General features: G+C 47.4%; 1 protein-coding gene across 1 annotated transcript; it reads right to left on the bottom strand.

Annotated features, from left to right (window-relative positions):
* Nucleotides 1-1522: 1522 nt before the first annotated feature.
* On the bottom strand, nt 1523-19740 carry LOC145337562 (zinc-binding protein A33-like). The gene is made up of 6 exons (XM_080182356.1): nt 19304-19740; nt 19116-19211; nt 18789-19022; nt 18221-18243; nt 17083-17198; nt 1523-2073 (listed from the first exon to the last, which is right to left on the bottom strand). Exons 1-6 carry the CDS (start codon nt 19712-19714, stop codon nt 1523-1525), a joined length of 1431 nt encoding a protein of 476 aa, XP_080038482.1. The 5' UTR covers nt 19715-19740.
* Between the last annotated feature and the right edge of the window lie 3366 nt (nt 19741-23106).

Raw genomic sequence — 23106 nt, 5'->3', positions numbered from 1 at the left:
ACTCCTATTACAGACTCCCCGGAAACCGGTAGTCCTCGCTCAGAATGACGATAACAGGAACCAATCCACTTCTAAAGCTCAGCAAACCCGCCTCCCTACAGCTGAGTGACAGGGGCTCTGACCATTCAGCTTCCCCAGATCCCAGAGATCCGGCCTCTTGACTTTGAGTGACGGGAACGACGGCCAATCCGCTTGCCAATTTTCGGGAAACCCGCCCATCAGTATCTGAGTGACAGCAGTACTCACCAATCGCCTCCCAGATTCCGGGGAACGCCTCCCTCAAAGGTTAATAAGCCACACCGACCAATCCATGGCTGCATTGTTCGGAATCCGGCCCCTCACTATGAATGACAGCTGGTCTGACCAATCCACCACCAAACAAGTTAAAAACCCGCCTTCCAACTGTGACTCACAGGCACTTAAACCAATCCGCTTACAGAACGTCAGGAAAACTACGATTCCGGCACAGAGAGACAGGAGGATTCACCAATTGCCTTCCAAATACATCAAACCCTCCTCCCGCAGTTTTCGTGACAGGAACTTTCCCCATTCCGGATGCCAAGGAAATGACTTTCTCTTGTGTGATTGACAGGAACCTCGACCAATCGACCTCGCCATTCCCCGGGACCGCCTCCCACGGTACAAATTAACCACATGATGTGGAGATGCCGGCGTTGGACTCGGGTAAGCACAATAAGAAGTCTCACAACACCAGGTTAAAGGCCAACAGGTTTATTTGGTAGCACAAGCCACTAGTTTTCGGAGCGTTGCTCCTTCGTCAGGTGCGTCACCACTCCGAAAGTTGGTGGCGTTTGCTACCAAATAAAGCTGTTGGACTTTAACCTGGTGTTGTAAGACTACTCACTATAAATGACAGATACAGCCACCAACTGACATCTTTTTCCGAGACGCTGCCCCTTCAGTCTGAGTGACAGGTCGCTGTCCAATCGGATTCCGATTCCCAGGAAACCCGCCCCTGACTCTGGATGAAAGGGATCTTGGCCAATCCGCTTCCCCACCCTGCGGCTGGCCACACCTCTCTTTGAATGACAGCTGCATTGACCAATAGGCTGCCAAGTCCGAGGAAACCCGTTCCTTACTCTGAATGACAATCGTTAAGGCCAATCAGCTCCCTGAATATCCGGAGGGCCGCCCCTTTCTTTGGATGGACAGGTGAACTGACCAATCCACTCACGAATGCACAGAATCCCGCCTCCTCCATCGGAGTGACAGCAGCTCCGGCCAATCGACTTCTCTGTTCCCCGGAATCCCGCCTCCCTCACTCAGTGACAGACACAAACAACATGTTGAGTTTCTGCTTCTTGGATTTAATGATGAACTGTGGAATCTTTGAGAAAAACTGTTTCTATTCCAGCGGTTCACAGATTGTTTTGTTTGAAGAATCATTTTACAAATGTAATCATGGAGCCCCCAATGTAAATTAACCACAATATGAACAGGTTCCATCAGTTTACAGCTGGCAGGAGGCAGGGAGACGGTGTGAAATTATGGGATGGATCTGTTAGAGACCTTTAATCCCGCAGATTGTCAGCGGCGCCGAGTTTTCCCCGTCGTTATTCGATCCCGGTCTGAAGAAGGGAAAGATTCTCTCAGTGAAAGTGTGGGTGAAAGTGTGGAGATGGGACATGTTGTCCGCATTGTAAAATGACACCCGTCCACCCTCATAGTCCAGGAAAACCCCGATCTTCCGGAGATTCACACTCGGGGTGAGGCGGGTCAGTGAGGGGGAGGTGAGGGCAAAATAACCAGTTCCGGGTATCAGCCACACCATCCAGAATCCGGACTCAGGTCTCAGGGAGATTAACCCTTTCCTCTTCACAGACTCTCGGGCCACTCCCAGAATCCACTCTGTCTTCTCCCCCACCTCCACCTCCCAGTAATGTCTCCCTGATGTGAATCCCTCTGATCCCAGGACAAATTCCCAGAGATCAAACCTCTCCGGGGTGTCAGGGAGCGGCTGCCGTTTGTCTCCGAGTCTCACACTGGTCCGGTCCTCAGACAGGATGAGCTGGGGATGCGCTGTGTTCGGATCCAGAGTCAGAGAGGCTGGAGCTGGGGGAAAGTTAAAATAACACAGTCAGTGATTTAGAGAGAGCGGGTGGGGAGGGGAGAGAGTGTGAGGACTGAGGAAGAGAGGAGAGAGGTTTGTGAGCCGGAGGGGAAAAACAGCGGGAATATGATGGGTGCATGGAGACAGAGGGAGGGGAGAGGAGTGGGAAGAGAGCAGAAAGGAGATGTGAGGATGAAGGGAGAAAGTGAGAGAAAGGGAGGAGGAAGAGAAGGATATGGAGCACTGAAGTGGTCAGAGGGAAAACAGAGCAGCAAACAGAGGGAGCAGGAGGGTGAAGAGAGAGAATGAGAGCAACATGAGGAAGAGGGCAAGTCAGAGCCTGAAGGTTTGAGATACAGTGTATAGACAGCAACTGGGTGGTGGGTATTGTGGCAGGCTGTAAGAGAACAATATGAAGATGTGAGTGTATGGGCAGAATTTAACGACCTCATTGTGGCCGTTTTGTGCTGGAAAAATGTCATAAAATCTGGCATGATATGACTAGCTGGAATGGAGCCCATTTTTGCACCCATTCCCATTTTACCACCAAAAAAGTTGGCACAATCGGGAGCCTGCACAATATGGGTGAAGCATCAATTTGCATCATTTGTATTCATCACAATGTGGTTAACAAAATTCACTCTGAATCATCCCACCTTATTTGCTGCAGTTGGAATCAGTGAGGAAAACACCAGTCGCATTCAGAGAGCAGAGAGGGTGAGTTAGATAGGCTGGGCAAATGGGCCAGGAAATGGCAAATGGAATTTAATGTTGGCAAGTGTGAGGTGGTCCACTTTGGTAGGAATAATGGTAGGAAGGACTATTACTTACGTGGCAAAAAACTGCAGCAGGCGACGGTGCAGAGGGACCTCGGGGTCCTTGTGCATGAGTCGCAAAAACCCAGCTTGCAGGTGCAGCAGGTGGTCAGGAAGGCGAATGGGATGCTGGCCTTCATAGTGAGGGGGATTGAATATAAAAGTAGGGAGGTCTTGCTGCAGCTGTATAGGGCATTGGTGAGGCTGCAGCTGGAGTACTGTGTGCAGTTTTGGGCGCCGCACCTGCGCAAAGATATTTTGGCCTTGGAGGGAGTGCAGAGGAGGTTTACTAGGCTGATACCAGAGTTGAGGGGGTTGAGCTATGAGGAGAGGCTGAATAAACTAGGCTTGTACTCGTTAGAGTTTAGAAGAATGAGGGGAGATCTCATTGAGACGTATAAAATGATGAATGGGATGGATAGGATAGAGGTGGAGAGACTCTTCCCGCACAAAAAAGACAGTAGGACTAGGGGGCACAGCCTCAAGATAAAGGGGGGGGGGCGGTTTAGAACGGAATTGAGGAGGAACTTCTTCACTCAAAGGGTGGTGAATCTCTGGAATTCTCTGCCCGTTGAAGTGGTGGAGGCTACCTCGCTAAATATTTTTAAGACGCGGGTTGATGGGTTTTTGATAAGAGAGGGGATTAAGGGTTATGGGGAGAGGGTGGGAAAGTGGAACTGAGCCACGACAGATCAGCCATGATCTTATTGAATGGCGGGGCAGGCTCGAAGGGCTAGACGGCCTACTCCTGCTCCTATTTCTTATGTTCTTATGTTCTTATGTGAGGAGGTAAGTATAAAGAAGAAAGAAAGAAAATGACAGCACAGGAACAGGCCCTTCGGCCCTCCAAGCCTGCACCAACCATGCTGCCCATCTGAACTAAAACCACCTGCCCTTCCAGGGACCATATCCCTTTTCCCATCCTATTCATGTATTTGTCAAGATGTTCCTTAAAAGTCACTATCATATCTGCTTCCACTACCTGCCCCGGCAATGAGTTCCAAGCACCCACCACCCTCTGTGTAAAAAAAACTTGCCTCCTTTGAACTTCGCCCCTCGCACCTTAAACCTATGCCCCCCTAGTAATTGACTCTTCTGTCCTGGGTAAAAGCTTCTATCCATTTTGTCCATGCCCCTCATAATCTTGTAGAGTTCTATCAGGTCACTTGTCAATCTCTGTTGTTCCAGTGAGAACAAATCAATTTTCTGCAATCTCTTCACTGTTGTTTCTGGAGTGTTTTTGCACCACATGCACCAAAATAATGTTCGTAATTGTGTATGACTGTGGATACTTTACCATTTTGTAATAAATATTGTTAGACATCTTCTAGCAGCAGGCTTCAATTAGAATTAGCTAAAATCTGGGAAGGAGTTAGGCAACAAACCTCCAGCTGGAGTCTCAGGTTTCAAATGGCTCTGTGTTGCTGGGGGGTGGGGGGGAGGTTGTTTCATGCTGTGCAGGTTGCATTTTGGAGTGCGGTGAGAGGCTGATGCTGTTCACGGGGTTCGACTTTGGATTCTCAACGCTGACCCAAGTCTGAGCGCTGATCTTGGGTCTTACTGCTGAATCTGGGTCCTAGTGCTGGCAGCAGCAAGGGCTGTTGCTGGCGGGGAATGGGCTGGAAACTCCCTGAAATGGCAGTGCTGCAGCCTCAGAATTTGTTAAGAAGTGCTGTTTCAGGCCTGGACTGCATGCATTCTAGGTTTGTGTTTGTGAGTGGGGGGAAAATGAGGACAGCTGTGTTGCTGGTGGTGTTGTGCCGGGGGGCGGGGGGGGGGGGCGATGTGGGGAGTATGTTTTGCTAGGGAGCTGTAGGGGGGTAATGTGGTGAGTGTGCATTGCAGGGGTACTGGGGAGGTATAAGGACTGTGTGTTGCTGCGGGTCTGTGGGTTGGGGAATGTGGGAAGCGTGTGGTGGTGAGTTCTGTGATGGAATGTGGGTAGTGTGGGGGTATGGGGAGTGTGCGTTGTTCGGGGACCGTGTAAGGGGGAGTGTGAGTTGCTGGGGGGCTGTGGTGGGGAATGGGGGTAGTATGTGTTGCTGGGCTGGGGACGAGCAGAGTTCTTTTAACCTCTCCATCGGTCTCTCCTCTTCCTGAAACATCCCCTCCACACCCACCTGCTTTTCAAATGGCTCTCCCAATGTAACCTATTGATCTTACTGTTCTTTGAAGAGGAGGGGCAGGAGGAGAATGTATGTGAAAATGAATAAGAGCATGGGAAGGGGCCAACTGGGAGAGTGGATGGAGAATGGGGATAGAGAGTGGGAGGGAAAGGTAAGTGCTTGGCAGAGAGATTGATTGTGTGAAGTAGCGAGAGAGATAGTGGAAAATACTGAGGTAAGAAGGAGAGATTGATGGGGGACAATACATGATCCTCACTGGAGTGTGGCCACACAGGCAAGTGATCCCAGATAATTCTATCCCAGGCTTGCTTATTCTGTTTAAATTAGTATTACAATAAATTTAAAGAATACATTCAACCTTGCATCCATTCCAGGTGCAAGATTTATCGAGCCTGATGCCCGGTGCCGGTAAGATCGCGTGAGGTGAGAAACCAGGTGTGAACCTGACTTCTCAGCTCTCTGGCAATCTTACCAGCTCACTCCGCCCATCAGCTGGTGGGGCACAATGGTAATGTCATCCCCAAAGAGTCTACAAACAGACAGGTTTGCTGTGTGACAAACATTTGGCAGATGAAATATCATGTAAGAAAATGTGAAGTTATGCACATTGAGAGGAAGAATAAAGAAGCTGAATATTATTTAAATGGGGAAGGACTGCAGAAAGCTGCAGCTCAGAGGGATTTCTGGGTCCTCATGCATTGATTACAAAAAGCTAGCATGGAAGTTCAGGTATTAGGAAAGACAAGTGGAATGTTCATCTTTACTTAAAAGGGAATGGAGTATAAAAATAGGGCGATCTATACAAGGCACTAGTTAGACAACAGCAATTCTGGTCCCCTTATCCAAGGAAAGATATACTGGCATTGGAGGCAGTCCAGAGAAGGTTCACTAGATTGATTCCAGGTATGGAGACATTTTCTCATGAGGAGAGGGTAAGTGAATTGGACCTGTACTCATTGGAGTTTAGAAGATTGAGAGGGGACTTTATTCAGACGTATATAATTCTCTGCAGGCTTGACAGGACAGACACTAAGGCATTGTTTCCCCTTGTGGCAGAGTCTAGGATAAGAGGGCATAATCTCAGAGTAAGGGGTCACCCATTTAAGACATAGGTGAGGAGAAAACGCCTCTGTTTGATCAGTTATGGTAACATTAAATGGCAGAGCAGACTTGATAGGCCAAATGGCCTCCATCTGTTCCCATATCTTATGGTCTCATGATCTTAGAAGGGGATAGAAATAGTACTCATTACTCCAGATATGGTCTCACTAAGGTCCTGTGCCCCTGCAGGAACAATTGCATATTTTTATACCTGGGTATCTTTGCAATAGATACTAACGTCCTATTTATATTCCTAATTACTTGCTGGACCTGCAGACTAACTTTTTACGATTTATGCACCAGGACATCCAGCTCCCTCTGTACCCAGAATTCTGCATTTTCTCTTGGTACAATACCAGACCAGACCAAACCCTAAATTTGTTACGATCTTGGATGAAACCTTAATATTTGATAGTGTCCAGAATAAGACCAATCATGTTTTAGTTCTTGGATCTAATTTGAAATCCCTGTTATTTACTAAGAGTATAAATCATAAGAATTAGGAGCAGGAGTAGGCAATTTAGCCTCTCGAACCTGCTCCGCCATTTAATACAATCCTGGTTAATCTTGTCTCAGCCTCAACTCCACTTTCCTGCCCCTTCAATGCCAAACTAATTAAAAATCTGTCCCAATCATGTCTGTGGGATGGTTTCAGGGGTCAGCGATGAGGCCTGCGATGTCTGTGAGGGAATTGGTGAGAAAACTGGTTTAAACCACAACTGTCTGTTCAGTGCAACTTCAGACCCGAATCTCCCACACTCAGTGCATTGCAGGGATCACAACGATGAATATCATTAAATGCTGTGGGGCACAGCATACTCACACCAAACAGCCTGAAATCTGTCGGATCAGCGGGAATCTGTGCACATGCACATCTCTGGGAGATCACTGAAAAGATCTCCCAGCACTGCCCTCCAACCCCCTCAGACATTGCTTGCCCCCACAGCCCCCGTACAAACACTGCTGCTCCCCACAACACCCTCCCACCCCCACAGATATTGCTGGCCTCATCGGTGGCCCCCAAACCAGTTCCCCCGCAGAGACAATCTCCATACAGACATCACCGGCCTTATCATTGGCAACCCCACCCGCTACTGACTTCGCTGCACCACCTCCCCCACCCCCAGAGAGACATCCCTCCCCCACCACACAGACATTGCTGCCCCTTCCTTACAGACATCGATACCCCCCCCACCCCCGCTGTTCAGACATCACTGCACACCCTGCCCCCCCACCCCTCCCCTCGCACTGACATTGCTACCTACTCACCCCATGCCCCACGGATCTGGATAATGTGGATACCCCACCCCTTGAACATGCTGACCTCACTGCTGCCCTGCAGAGAACTTGCATTGTGCTACCATACACAACCCCAGCTTGCGAGCATTCCCTCTCTTGAATGGGAGTCCTCAGTATTGCACCTGCCCTGAACACAGCAGCTTATTAATTCGGAGCTCTGAGTATTGCACCTCCCCCAGGACACAGCGGCTTATTGAATGGCAGTCAATCAGCACCCCGAGGGATGCATAACATTCAATTGAAAGCAGCCTTCAAAATTTCTCACAAGGATTTGTTGCCAACTGTCCCTTGACTGGCCAAAGTCCCTGCAACCTCCACCCCCCCAGAGCTGTATATAAACTGCAGGAATGGACACACAACTAATCACACCACAAAGATATACTTGAGGAAATCAGCCCCAAGATTCACTGAGGCCGACCAAGAGCGCCTGCTTGATGCCATGGAGGAGAGAATTCAGTCGCTCTTCCCCAGCCAGGCGCCTCGTCCAAGGGGTGCAGTGACCATGGCATTGTGGGAGGAGGTGGCAGAAGTGGTGAATGCCTGGAGCCTGACACTGTGCTCTGGCCGGCAGGGGCAGAAAAAACTGTACAACCTTCTTTGAGCAGCAAGGGTGAGTGAGCATCCCACTTGGAACTCCGCACTTTCTTGGCACAGATCTCAAACCCTGTGCAAGCATTCAACAAGGCCCCCTTCCCCCAGAACAGAATCTAACCCCTTCCCCTCATCCCTCAATGAGCACCCTTCAGTGGTGACCCTTTTCCCCTCAACTGCCAGCACAAAACTCCCGAGACACAGGCACACATTACACACCATGCATTTGAATATATTAATGCTTGCGAGACACCTTAACCTCCTACAGCAGAAAAGCATAACTGCCACGTGAGGGCACAGACTGGCGATGGTGTGCCTGACCTGCAGCAGCTGACCAGCGTTGAAGAGCGTACCGTGGAGTTGGCAGGGGGAGATAGTTCATCCAGAATGCTGACGGACAGCCAGGTCGGCATCCAGTTTGCAAGTGAGCATAAGCATAGCCCTCAACGTAAGTCCTCTTTGAAATAAGTGTGATGCTGTTTAGAATGTTTGACCTCCCTTCCCCTAATGTGTGTTTTGTTTTGCAGTTTTGGACCCAGGGGAACCTGGCCCTTTGTGTATTGGTGATCCCACCACCACCCCCGCTTCCGCTGTTCTGGAGCAAACTGCCCACGATCCCCCTGGACAACACCTTGGAGGGAGACTTTGAAGAATCTTCTGAGGACAGCACCACTGAAACGGCACCGGCATCGACCACACAACCCACGAATACAGAGACTATCACCACAGTGGGTAGCTTTAGTGTTGAGGCCTCTGGGTCACTATCTGGTGAGCACATCACAGACACTGATGCACATCCTAGGGCTCGGGCACATAGCGGTCAGCCAGAGGCGAGGATTCAGCTGTCCTCAAGCCAGATGCCGAGCCATGGGGCCAAGGCTGGTGGTGATGCATCAGGAAACACGAAGGGTTGTGGAGGGGCTGTCAGCAACCATGCTGTGACTGCAAGGCTGTTTAGGGGAGTCCAACAGAGCGCTGCTGCAAGAGGTGGTGCTGACACAGTGTGTGAACCAGACCAACATTGCAAGGGTTGCAACCACAGTGGAAAGTCTGACCCAGGGGTCTGTCCTCATGAGTGACAGGGTCCAGGACATCCTGGAGACACAGCAGGATACGAGCAAGGGTGTTGACGCCATCCAGGAGGCACAGCCTTTCTTAGCCATGGGTGTTGGGAAACTGTTGGCCATGGCTGGGACTCTCACTGGCATTCTGGAGACACAGTTGGCCGTGCCTGTGAGGCTCGATAACTTAGCCCAGCGTCAGAGGGCTACTGCTGAGGGGCTCCAGAGCCTGGCTTGCTCACAGAATGCTGCAGTGGAGGGGCTCCAGAGCTTGGCCCAGTCTCAGAGGGCCAGAACTGAGAGATCACAGATCATGGGGAGACGCATCTGAGCCTCCAGGACTGGCATGGCCAGGTGATAGCGGAGTTCCTGGAGCTCAGTCCAGCTACTCTGACATCCCATGGAGTGTCCCTGGGCCCTCTGGGCCCCACAAGTGAGGATGAAGGGCTGGGCCCATGCCGGGGCCTTCCGCCCAAGTGATCCCAGACGTCCCGAGACCTTCTGATTCCCCCCCGCTTCCGCATACAGGGGCATCTCAGGGCCAGCTAGAAGAACAGGGTGGCACCAAAATAGTGCCAGCGGCTAGTCAGCTGGGGCCCTCCAGGTCCCGGCCACCCGGAGGACACCCGCCAAGGGCATCACAGGCAACGGGGTGTGCATCATTGCTGGATACCTCCACCTCTGGTGTGCATCCTGGGGTCGCACATAGAAGCAGCAGTAGACCACAGGAAGTTAGAAAGTTCTAGTTCACTAAGAGAACATGGGTGAAGGTTATCAGTAGTCAGGGTTTATTGATCACAAACGTTAAGAACACAATAAACTTTTATTTGCACTTCACAGCTGTGACTAATGTGTCTCTAATTCCAGACCTCCCCGCCCCACCCCACCTCAAAGTGCAGAGTTGTCCCCATTCCCTTGCATAGAGGTGCTTGGAGACTCAGCCACATGTCAGAGAGTGCCTGTCCTACCTTCTCCAACACCCACCAGACTCTTAGTGCCAGTGAGCCCCTCCACCACCCCCATTCCCCAATTGCCCAACAAACATGTCTCCCCAACCCTTACAGCTACTTGGGCCAGGGTGGCAGCGTGCATTCAGAGTAGAGGTTAGGGATCAGGCTTGAGTGGCCCCAGGGGCAGGATCCCAGTGTGCACAACAGCGAGAGGTCATCATCCTCCAGCTTTCAACCAAGACACACAACCACTGCCAGCCCAGGCACATTAACAGGTTTGGATCTTTCTGGGGGGTATATGGTGGTGGGTTGACAGAGGCTGTGGAAGGGTGATGTGGCGGTTTGAGGGCCCAGGTCTGTTTGGAGGGGGAATAGCAGCTGCAATTGCTCCTGGAGTGTGGTGGTTGCAGCCCCCTCACTGCACAGCACCAGCTCGGTGAAGCGGGCTGTAATCAAGGCGTCCCTCGCTGCCCTTCCCGGCCGGGCACCTGCTATCGCCTCCATCCTCTATCCTCTGTCTCCTCATATGGTGGGACGACCACTTCGCCCCCTTGCCCCTCATCCTCCTCCTCTTCCTCCTCCTGCTCCAGCTGGTCTCGATGCTGCTGGGTGACGTTTTGCAGCACACAGCAGATAATTATAATGTGTGAGGCACACACAGGGTCAAACTGGAGACCCCCCGAGAGTGGTCCAAACAGCAGCACCGCATTTTCAGCAGGATGATGCACCGCTCTACATGGGTGCTGCATGGGTCTCGTTGTAGCAGGTCTCCACCTCGGTCTCGGGCCTCCGCACAGGTGTCATCAGCCGTGACCTCAGTGGGTAACCTTTGTCACTCAGTAGCCATCCTGGTAGCCTGGGCCGGTCTTCAAAGAGGCCGGGGATGTCCGACTGCCTGAGCACAAAACTGTCATGGACACTCCCTGGATGGCATGCATCGACCTGCATGGTCCCCATTCGATGGTCACGTATGATCTGCACATTTAGGGAGTGGAACCCTTTCAAAGAACTAAAAAAATTACAGCACAGGAACAGGCCCTTTGGCCCTCCAAGCCTGCACCAGCCATGCTGTCCGACTGAACTAAAATCCCGTACCCTTCTGGGGACAATATCCCCCTTTTCCCATCCTATTCGTGTATTTATCAAGACGCCCTTTAAAAGTCACTACTATATCTGCTTCCAGTACCTCCCCCAGCAACAAGTTCCACTACTCTGCATAAAAAAAATCTGCTTCATACATCTTGTTTAAACCTTGCACCTTAAACATGTGCCCCCTGGTAATTGATTCTTCCATCCTGGGAAAAAGTTCTGTCCATGCCTCTCATAATCTTATAAACTTTTATCAGTCGCCCCTCAACCTCTGTCGTTCCAGTGAGAACAAACCAAGTTTCTCCAACCTCTCCTCATAGCTAATGCCCTCATACCAGGCAACATCATGGTAAATCTTTTCTGTGCTCTCTCCAAAGCCTCCGCATCCTTTTGGTAGTGTGGCGACCAGAACACTATATTCGTTGTGCAGCCTCACTCAGCTTCTATAAAGCTGCAACATGACTTGCCAATTTTTAAACTCATCTCCCGGCCGATGAAGGCAAGCATGCCTTATGCCTTCTTGACTATCTTCTCCATCTGCATTGCCACTTTTAGTGACCTGTGTACCTGTACACCCAGATCCCTTTGCCTATCAATACTCTGAAGGGATCTGCCATTTAGTGTATGTTTACTGTCTGGATTAGACCTTCTGAAATGCATGACCTCTCCTTTCTCCAGATTAAACACCACCTGCCATCTCTGTCCAAGTCTCCAACTGATCTATATCCTGATGTATCCTCTGATGGTCCTCATCGATATCTGCAAATCCACTAACTTTTGTGTTGTCTGTAAACTTACTAATCAAACCAGTTACATTTTCTTCCAAATCATTTATATATATTACAAACAGTAAAGGGCCGGGACAGACAGCAAATCATTAGCAGATGTGTGCCCAGTGACAGCATATTCTTTGCAGTCCATGTCTGAACCTCGGCACACCAGCCTGGAGCAGTAAATGCTTCATCTGGTTAGGCCTCAGTCAGCACATGGTGCACTCCTCTCCCAACACTCAGTGTAACCCCTGACCATAGCCCACAGCAAGACAATGCCACAGCACAGTGCTCTGGAGGGAAAGGCTGAGCAGGATTCCTTCAGGGACCCTCACCCTGAGAAAATAGAAGCACCCCTGCCCGCAACCCAGATATCACAGGCCAACATCTGAAGGCAGCAGGAAGAAGCCCACCAAGCATCTCCAGGGCCTGCCTACAACGTCCCTCGCACTCTGCACACTGCGCTTACCTCCTGACGCCAGTTCAAGGCTGCCACACCAGGTTGAGTCTTTTATATATCTACTCTGATTTGTGTCAAAGTGACATCAGACCAAAGAGGTGGGAGACGCTAACCTGGGTGGAGATTGTCATGTTGATCCCGATAATGGCATTCCGAAGTATGGTAAGTGATGGAAATCAGTGGTTGGACAGTTTTCCGTGCTCTCCCGGCAGCCCATTTTTTCCCGGTTAGGGGATGCGCGCGGGTCGTAAACACTCTGGGGAACCTGGGAAAAGTTTGACTCATGCATCTCCCAACCCAACCCACCAAAAAACGAGCACATTGCAATGGGAGAATCGCCCCCATAATTTCTCCTCGTTTGTGTTTTAAATCTGCCACCCCATATCTTAAAACTGTCAGCTTTTGGTTTAAATCGCCCCGCAAGAGGAAACATCTGCTCTGAATCTGCTTTGACCATGCCCCATAACATCTTGTATACCTCAATTATACCTCCTCACATTTTTCTCAGCTCCAGAGAGAATCGGCCTACACTGGCTAACCTCTCTTCATAAGACAAACCCTTCATCTCCAGAATCAAGCTAGTGAACCTTCTCTGAACCAGCTCCAATGCAATTCCATCCCTCCTCAAGAAAGGGCACGAAAACTGTACACAAGTGCAGTCTCACAAATGCTTTACACAATCGCAATAACATTTCACTACTGTTATGTTCTATACCTTTAACAATAAATATGAAGATTCCATTTGCTTTCCTTATTACCTGCTATACCTTCATCCGAGTTTTTTTGCCATTTGTGCATGAGGACACCCAGGTCGCTAATCATTTGCTTTTGTATTTTTCCTATCAAAATGGATAACCTCACACTTATTCACTTTCATCTCATCTGCCAAATTTTGTCCTATTCACTTAAACTCTCCTTACCCATTTATAAATTTCTTCTTTTGTTATCACAACTTACTTTCCCATCTATTTTAGTGTCATCTGAAAGTTTGGCTGTAGTATCCACTATTCCCTGTATGCAGTGATTAATGTAGATTATAAAGAGTTGGGGTCCGAGGGCTGAACCCTTTGGCACCCCAATACTTACACCTAGCCAACTCAAAAAGCACCCATTTATCCTGACTTTCTGCTATCTGCTTGTTTGCCAATGTTCTATCAAAAATAATAAATTATCCCTCATCCCATGATGAACGAACCATTTGTGTGGCACCTTATCAAATACATTCTGGAACTCCAGTTATACTACATCTACAGGATCATCAGTATCCACTTTGCTTGTTACATTTTTGAAGAACTCAAGCAAGTTTGTCAAAGGTTTCCCCTTCAGTTGTCTAAAACCTGAGTTAGACCTCACTGGGAGTATGGACATCATATCTTAAGAAGGATGATTTGACCATGGAGGAAGTTCCAAGCAGATTTACAAGAATGATACCTCGGCTTCAAGGGTTTAGTTACGAGGAGAGATTAGAAAAATTTGGCCTTTATTTTCTTGCATTCAGAATGTTGAGGGGTGATTTAATAGAAGTCTACAAAATATTCACAGGGAAGGTCAGGGTGGATAAGAATAAACTATTTCCACTAGTTGAAGGCCTAGAACCAGGGGCCTTAATCTAAAAGTTGGAACCAAGTTGTTCAGGAGAGATGTTAGAAAACAACTCTATATGTAGAGAGAGGGGAATGTTTGGAACCCTTTTCCTCAAAAAGTGGTGGATGCTGGTTCAATTATTAATTTTAATCCTTACAGTGCAGAAGGAAGCCATTTGGCCCATCAAGTCTGCATCAACAACTATCCCTGTAACCCTACTTATTTAGCCTGTTAATCTCCATGATACTAAGGGGCAATTTAACACGGCCAATCCACCTAACTTGCACATCTTTGGAGTGCGGGGGGAAACCACAGCTCCCAGAGGAAATCCACACAGACACAGGCAGAATGTGCAAATACCGCACAGATAGTGACCTGTGGCCAGAATTGAACCTGGGTCCCTGCCGCTGTGAGGCAGCGATGCTAACCACTGTGCTACCGTGCCACCAGGTGGTCAGGAAGGCGAATGGGATGCTGGCCTTCATAGCGAGGGGGATTGAATATAAAAGTAGGGAGGTCTTGCTGCAGCTGTATAGGGCATTGGTGAGGCCGCAGCTGGAGTACTGTGTGCAGTTTTGGGCGCCGCACCTGCGCAAGGATGTTTTGGCCTTGGAGGGAGTGCAGAGGAGGTTTATTAGGCTGATACCGGAGTTGAGGGGGTTGAGCTATGAGGAGAGGCTGAATAAACTAGGCTTGTACTCGTTAGAGTTTAGAAGAATGAGGGGAGATCTCATTGAGACATATAAGATGATGAATGGGATGGATAGGATAGAGGTGGAGAGACTCTTCCCGCTCAAAAAAGACAGTAGGACTAGGGAGCACAGCCTCAAGATAAAGGGGGGGCGGTTTAGAACGGAGTTGAGGAGGAACTTCTTCACTCAAAGGGTGGTGAATCTCTGGAATTCTCTGCCCGTTGAAGTGGTGGAGGCTACCTCGCTAAATATTTTTAAGAAGCGGGTTGATGGGTTCTTGATAAGAGAGGGGATTAAGGGTTATGGGGAGAGGGTGGGAAAGTGGAACTGAGCCACGACAGATCAGCCATGATCTTATTGAATGGCGGGGCAGGCTCGAAGGGCCAGATGGCCTACTCCTGCTCCTATTTCTTATGTTCTTATGTTCTTATGTTCATATTTTAAGTCTGAGATACTTTTATTGAGCAAGGGTCACAGAGGAAGGGGAGAGAATATGGGCAATGACAGATTGATTACTGACATCAGTAGGAGAGAAAATGCAAGAATCCTTAACAAAGAATGTGGTAAAAAATAATGGTAAGTTTGGGCACAGTCAAGATTGACCCATGAAAGGGAATCCAGTGCAAAATTAAACCCGGGTCCTTGGTGCTGTGAGTCAGCAGTGCTAACCACTGTGCCACTGTGCAAAATGCAATTAGCAGAATAGTGGAACTAAAGCTGATGGATGTAGAGTATTTAGATTTTCAGTAAGTTTTCAATTAAGACCACACAAGAGATTAGTGAACAACTTTGTGCACTAGAAATTTGATGGAATAATAACAGATAAATGGACAGAAAACACGGGAGTAGGAATCAATTGGTGTTTTCTTTTAAACAGTGCTCATGTTCTGCTCTCACCAATGCTCTGTATAAATAAAACATAAACTCTATACCTGCTGGAGAGCACTCAATCTGACTGTGAAAACTCAGGATGAAACAGGAATTCTATGCTGGAACAGGCGGATCTGCCTGGCCTTGATTAGATGTATCTGTGCAGCACCCTGTCAACTGAGCTGCTAAAAGCATTGTGCAGCTTGGGGTCTTTTACCATTCTCATCATGAAGCTGGATGTGGCATATAGTTTGCTGTCAGCACTGCTGGGTCATCCAATTCCACCAAACAGATTATCTACAGCTCATTACTTGTTCTCGAATGTCTGTATGCCTTCCTGATAAATGATGATTTAAAAAAATTTCCCAGAATATCAAAGAGACCAGTCCGAAATCCTAGAGCAATTCTATTTCACATCCTGAGATTGGTGCTCTATTCCTCTGGTTATACAGATCCCTTCACTTCTTTGACATACAGTGCTGATGGCTTCAGACACTTCAGACTTTGGACACGGTGGACAGAGCGCCCTTCATTGACCAGTACTTCGCCAGAGTGGAGAAGCAATGACATCTTTTCCGGAGCTTTCAACATGTCATTGATGAAGACGAACATCTCACCAAGGCCACCCTCACACCCCCACTTTTTGCGTACAAACAACCACACAACCTCAAACAGATCATTGTGCGCAGCAAACTACCCAGCCTTCAGGAGAACAGTGACCTCGACAGCACACAACCCTGCCAAAGCAACCTCTGCAAGACGGACTGGATCATCGACACGGATGCCATCATCTCACGTGAAAACACCATCCCCCAAGTACACTTGCAACTCAGCCAATGTTGTCTACCTGATATGCTGCAGGAAAGGATGTCTTGAGGCATGGTACATTGGGGAGACCATGCAGATGCTACAACAACGGATGAATGAACATCGCTCGACAATCACCGGGCAAGAGTGTTCTCTTCCTGTTGGGGAACACTTCAGTGGTCACGGGCATTCGGCCTCTGATCTTCGGGTAAGCGTTCTCCAAGGCAGCCTTCATGACACACGACAACGCAGAGTCGCTGAGCAGAGACTGATAGCCAAGTTCCACACACATGAGGATGGCCTCAATCGGGATCTTGGATTTATGTCACACTATCTGTAACTGCCACAACTTGTCTGGGCATGCAAAATCTCACTAACTGTCCTGGCTGGAGACAATAAACATCTCTTTAACTTGCGCTTTACCCTTTCTCCACTCACATTGTCTGTAACTTTAAAAATTGATTACTTGTTAAGACTTGCATTCCAACCAGTATTTTGTAAATTGAGTTTGTATCTTTTTATGCCCTGTTTGTGAACTTAAATCTCACTCACCTGATGAAGGAGGAGCGCTCTGAAAGCTAGTGGCTTTTGCTACCAAATAAACTTGTTGGACGTTAACCTGGTGTTGTGAGACTTCTTACTGTGTTCAGACACTTAACCAGGGGAACCCACAGAAAGATAAATATGAGTACGGGAGACTCGAGGGATTAACAAGTGGAAATGTGAATCTGGGATCTTAAAGTCTGTTTAGTTTCTTCACAACTGTATTGGTAATCAGGAAATATAAGAGCTTTACCGGGAATAGTGGGTTTCATCATTTCTCTCCACGCTGTGCACTGAGAAAGGTATTTGAACTTCCTGATAGACAGGGCGGCATCAAATACTGAGAGTGCACGCTCACCATCACTAATCCTGTAAATGTTAAAAAAAGAAAGAAAATATCCAAAGTGAAATGATACTCTTGTTTTTTTTAAATTAAAAAATGGATAATTTATAAATTCTAAGGCAGAGAATGGAAACAGCGATGCCCTGAAAAAGGTTCAAAATCTGATAACAGCCATCACACACTGCAGGAAGTGATGAACATTTAGCCTGCCCGCCTGTCCACTTGGTGTATTATAGACAAAGTTTGTAGAACAAAGACAAAGGCTGAAAACATCCCAAAGCTGAATATCCAATTCTGCAATCCCTGGGCCCCACAACTCTCCCAGAATCCTGTTCTCCTCTACTTCCAACACCTTGAACATCTCTGATTTTGGTCATTCCCCCATTGAGAGCTGGACATTGAGCTGCCGAGATCCTGAGCTCTGGAATTCCCTCCCTGATCCTCTCTCTCTGTTTCTCTTTTGTCCTTCTGAAATCCACCTCTGTCATCCGGATTAATATTTCCTTATTTGGCTCTGTGTCAGTTTAGTTTATAACGCTCCTGTGAAACTCTTTATGATATTAACTTACAATAAAGGTGCTATATGAATACAGGTCTTTACTACTGTGGTTGTTAAGGGCACAGAGCCAGTTTGTATTTAGGATAAAAATAGAATCGGTTCCCCCTTTAATGTGAGACCTTCTCGGGTTGGTCAGGCTCCATGCAGGGACATGGGTGACCCACTCCTTGGAAACATGGACTCTGCGGTTCTCTCAGGGTCAGTGGGAAGGTCACAGACACTAACAGCCAACATCGGGCAAGCGATCACTTCCGGCCTGGGAACCAGATTGTATTAATTACACTTCCCGGTTATTTATTACAATATTGTAGCAGTTATGTAAAATCATTGTAATAAAGGCAGTTTTTTAAAAATCTGGTCCGTGAACTACACACTGAATTTCCATGGCCCAATGACAGGTCATTTAATGTTGTGACAACAACCAATAAATAAACGAAAATGACATTTTATTTTAATAAACAGTGGATTTCAGTAAAGAACATGTCCTACCTTTTCTCCCGACAAGCTTCCTCCTGAAAGAAATGAATCAGGAACAGTGAGGGTGACAGTAACAGATTTCAGGAGCAGTTAGACAGGCTGGTGAAATGAGGAGACTCAGAGCAGATGAGATTTCATACGGAAATGTAAAGTGATGCATTTTGGAAGGAAGATTGTGGAGAGTCAAATGAACTGGAATTGAACATCAGCCCCGCTCACAGACATAGTGACTCTCACACACCATACCAGACACACCCATACACTCACAACATGGAACTGGAACTGGATTACAATGGGAGTTCCAGGAGAAAATTGAACTCGGGAAACACAGAAGTAATCACAAGGCAAGTGTGAAGATCAAGACTCATTCTCAGAAGGTTTCAGATATTCCCAGGAATCTGCAGACAGTGAGGGAGCCATTAGTTCAGAGACAGCAGGAGAACAGTTCAGGAAGGGACACAAAATTCTGTTTAATTTGGTTAGTATTTTCAGTAAATTCTATATTAATTTCACAGTTACCATAAGTTATTTCGTGACTGTGTGAAGTTTCCCTGAACTGAGCCACAATATATTCCCTCACCTTCAGAAATATCAGATCGTCTTTTTGCTCCATCTGTTTCTGCAACTTTGAGAGTTTCTCCTCAATAGAATTTAAATTCTCCTGAATCTCTCGAAGGTTTCTCTCCATTGGTTCTAGAATCCTTTCCTCTTCTTCCCTGAGCTCTCTGAGTAATCGCTGCTCTTTCTCAGTGAGAATCTGGTGCATTTTAGTGAACTCGGATGTGATGTGGGTCTGCAGACTGCTCGACTGTTCCTACCCAATGAAATGTGAGACACAATTAATGTCCCGCGATAAAGGGAACAAAACGAACTGAGATCCCAGAAAATCAGCACAGGGAGACCTTACCCTAACTTCAGAAATTTTCCATTTCTGTTTCTGTTCTGTTTCTAGAACAGCCAATTTCTTCTCTGTGAGAGAGTCTAAGGAAGATTTCAGCTGATCCTGGGATTGGGAGAAAAAAAAATCACAGAATGAAAGTGCTGGATGTTCAAAATGTGATAAAAATTATCATCTTATAAAATATTTCCATTTACCTTGTAGATTTCAACAGCTTCATCAATGGGCAGGAAGTTGTGGGATTTGTGATCCCGCGAATCTCTACAAGTGTAACAGATCAATTTCTTGTCAGTTTCACAAAACAGCTTCAGTTCTTCCTGATGTTTCTCACAGTGAAGTTTACTTTCCTTCTCTTTCGGATTCAGCTTTAATTGTCGAGCTTTCTCGGCCAGATTCGCTAAGGCCCGATTTACCCTGAGGTTTTTTTCTGGAAACTCCTCTCTACATTCCGGGCAGGAGTTTATCTCCTTCTTTTCCCAACTCTGGGTGATACAGGAGCGGCAGAAGTTGTGTCCACAATCCAGTATTACCGGATCAGTGAAGAAATCGAGACAAATGGGACAAATTGCCTCCTCGGTCCAACTCTGGAGCTGTTGTCTGGAAGCCATGTTCACACTCAGCACTTCCTGATTCAAACCGCTTTCAGTTTCGGTGTTACTGCCGCACGTCCTCAGTTCAGCTATTTCCCGGTGACATTCACTGCAGCACTCAGGGAATTATTATTCCAGAGCGGGCCATGTCCTCACCACTTTCACACTGGAGATAAAAACTCGCGCGGTCTAAAGGATAACGGCGGGGAATCATTGAGCCCTGTCGCGGGGTGGGGAGGGGGCTAGCGGGGGTGGTGAGGTGGGGTTGGGCTCACGGGAATGTTGACAGTGGAAAGGGGGAGAGCTTGAGGGAGAAAGGAGGGAGAGATGAGCGGGATCGAGATTCCATTACATTCCTCTTCTGTCTGAACTCGCTGCCGATTGAAACCACCCTGGTGAAACTCGGAGTCAGATCCAGATCCAGAAACTGAATTGTGTTCATGGCTGCAGCCGCTCACATGAAAACATCAAATACTATAAATGCCAAAGAGAAATTTACTGAAAAGCTACCGGGAAAATATTTAGAGGTTTCGATCTGTGAAGTTTGGTTCATTTTCGAAAGAATAGCTTGCGGTTTTATAAATGTTTCTGAATCCCTCCCGGGGATCCTGACCCAGAGAAACATCAACTGATGACGGAGCAAAAACAGAAAATGCTGGAAAATCTCAGCAGGTCTGACAGCATCTGTGGAGAGAGAACAGAACTAACGTTTCCAGTCTGGATGTCTGTTCGTCAGATTCCAACATCCGCAGTAATTTGCTTTGAACTGATGAGGGAACATTTGAAGTGGAATCTCTCCTCCAATATCCGGATGAGTTTCTTCACACAGAGAATGGGGAGAATGTGGAAGTCGCCGTCACATGGAGTGGTTGAGGGAGAGAGAGTTGGTACATTGATAGGGAGACTTGGATTACAACATGATTTTACACCGCACAGGTTGTATATGGAGTTTGTTTTTTGTCTGAAAAAAAAATGAGCTCACCATTCGACGAGATGGATTTACACTCTGAAATTCTGCAATAATTCAATCTATGCTGCTAGAATTAGTTGGCTTTGAAATCCGCAATAAAAATATTTAAATATAAATTGTTGTGCTAACACGAGGATTTAACAACAGTAATAGTGGAGAGCAAGTGACTGGGGAAATCAGGATCTGAACACGGTCTCTGTCAGCCTTGGCATCTAGATTCTGACTTGTACAAGTCAACTCCAATCTACTGCACTCCTGGTTTGTCGGTTCAGCTGGTGAAAATCGCAATAGGATTCATTCTGCCGGATGAAATGTTGGACACTGAACTCTCTCCATGGACCTCGTTAGACTTCACAGGGGATCATAGAGTCACTGAACAGCATAAAATCAACTATGATCCCGATATGTTCCATCTAAAGTGTATTCTTAAATAATTATTAATCTTAATTTACTGAGTTCACTGTTAACAGCTGTATTCGTTTCTAAAAGGACATCGACACATCTTCCTTTCCAACAGCCGCTTATGCACAGCTCTGGTAATGCAGTGTTAGTTGTTCCTGACAGGAATTAGGAATATTCCCATTCTGCCCTTTCCAGCCTTTCAGCCTCAGCATTGAATTCAGGAACTTCAGATTCTAACCACCGTTACCATTCTGCTGTAACCATTAACACTGCTCTGGAACCACCTTATGCTTCTTCACCAGTCCCATTCCCCATTCTCTTTTACTTTGTACCGTTACACCTTTAGACATTTAACCTCTCCTGTCCTGCACCATTTCATAGAACTTTCCCTGTTGTTATTCTCCGCCCTTTTCCCCCACACTGTCCTTGCTGAGAAATTATTTACTCTGTAAAATATTCCAGTTCCGATGAAAGGCGATCGATTTGAAAAGTGATTTCTGTGGCTCTCTCTATTGATGCTGCCTGATATGTTGAGTGCTTCCTGTATTTTATGATGTATTAAGGATTGGGTCTGTTAATGTCTGATATATAACTTTCACTCACTGCAGGGTAAATACAGTCACACTGCAGGGAGCTGAACAGAACAGGGGCGGGATTCACTCACAGAAATGTGACCTCAGCAATTTGAATGAGAAAGTGCTGAAACTCCCCATGGCTTCCAGACACCAGGCGGAGAGTTTCACTGAGCTTCTCTCCGATATTAGTGAAGTGATGATTGCGAAGTGCTCAGTTCCAATCGCAGCTCCTCAGCGACTGAAACAGTCTGTGTCTGCATGCGGCAAGAACTGGACAACACCCTGAATTGGGATGATCAGTGGTGAGTAACATTCATGTAACTTAAATATGACGCAATGAACATCTTCAACAAGAGAGAATCTAAGCAACGCCTCTTGTTATTCAGCAGCATCGCCAGCACCGAGTCCCTCACCATTAACAACCTGTGGTGTCATTGACCAGAAACAGAGTTGGGCGGATCATATATAAACTGCTGGACAGGTTTGGAGGCTGGGAATACTTCAGTAGGTAACTCATCTGCCAAAGTTTGCCCCCCTATAAAAGGCACAAATCAGGATTGTGAAGTGATACTGTCCATTTACCTGGTAAAGCGTAGCTCTAACAGCACACATGAAATTCAGCACCATGAAGAACAACGCAACCCGCTTCACTGGCTGCAGTGCTTACTGTAGAGAATATCTGCACTGTTCATTGTGAATTCATAGGTCACTTCTTTTTTGCAATATTAATAAGGAATAGAATCATAGAATAGAATCGGTGCAGAAGGAGGCCATTCGGCCCATCGAGCCTGCACCGACGATAAGGCAGCAATCGCACCAACGATATCTGCAGCAATCCTCGGTCAGAAGTGCGGACTGGATGATCCACCTCGGCCTCCTCCATTGGTCCCCAGCATCTCAGATGCTAGTCACCAGCCAATTCGATTCACTCCACGTGATATCAGGAAATAGTTGGAGGCACTGGATACTGCAAATGCAATGGGGCCTGATAACATTCCAACATTAGTACTGAAGACTTGTGCTCCAGAACTTGTCGCTCCCCGAGCCAAGCTCTTCCAGTATGGTCACAACACTGACACCTACCCAACAATGTGGAGAATTGCCGAGGTATGTCCTATACACAAAAAGCAGGACAAATCCAACCCGGCCAAATACTGCCCAATCAGTCTACTCTCGATCATCAGTCAAGTGATGGAAGGGGTCATCAACAGTGCTATCAAGCAGCACTTGCTCAGCAATAAGGCACTAGTGGTGTGCCTCAGGGATCAGTGTTGGGACCACAATTGTTTATGGTTTACACGGATGATTTGGAGTGGAGATCAAGTGTAGTGTGTCAAAATTTGCAGATGACACTAAGATGAATGGCAGGGCAAAGAGTTCAGAGGACGCAGAAAGTCTGCAAAGAGATTTAGATGTCGAAGTGAGTGGGCGAGGATCTGGCAGATGGAGTACAATATTGATAA

This window comes from Carcharhinus amblyrhynchos, unplaced genomic scaffold (genome assembly GCF_965287045.1).
Source record: "Carcharhinus amblyrhynchos unplaced genomic scaffold, sCarAmb.v2.hapA scaffold_52, whole genome shotgun sequence".
In the NCBI taxonomy this organism is placed as follows: Eukaryota; Metazoa; Chordata; class Chondrichthyes; order Carcharhiniformes; family Carcharhinidae; genus Carcharhinus; species Carcharhinus amblyrhynchos.
This window is presented reverse-complemented; position numbering and strand designations above follow the sequence as displayed.

Bases quoted from the DNA above. Each gene is read 5' to 3' on its own strand.
- LOC145337562 (XM_080182356.1), bottom strand. From the start codon at position 19,714: ATGGCTTCCAGACAACAGCTCCAGAGTTGGACCGAGGAGGCAATTTGT. The intron at 19,023-19,115 runs GTAAGGTCTCCC...TTCATTGGGTAG, and splicing joins GGAAAATTTCTGAAGTTAGG to GAACAGTCGAGCAGTCTGCA. The intron at 17,199-18,220 runs GTAGGACATGTT...TAACATTTACAG, and splicing joins GAAGCTTGTCGGGAGAAAAG to GATTAGTGATGGTGAGCGTG.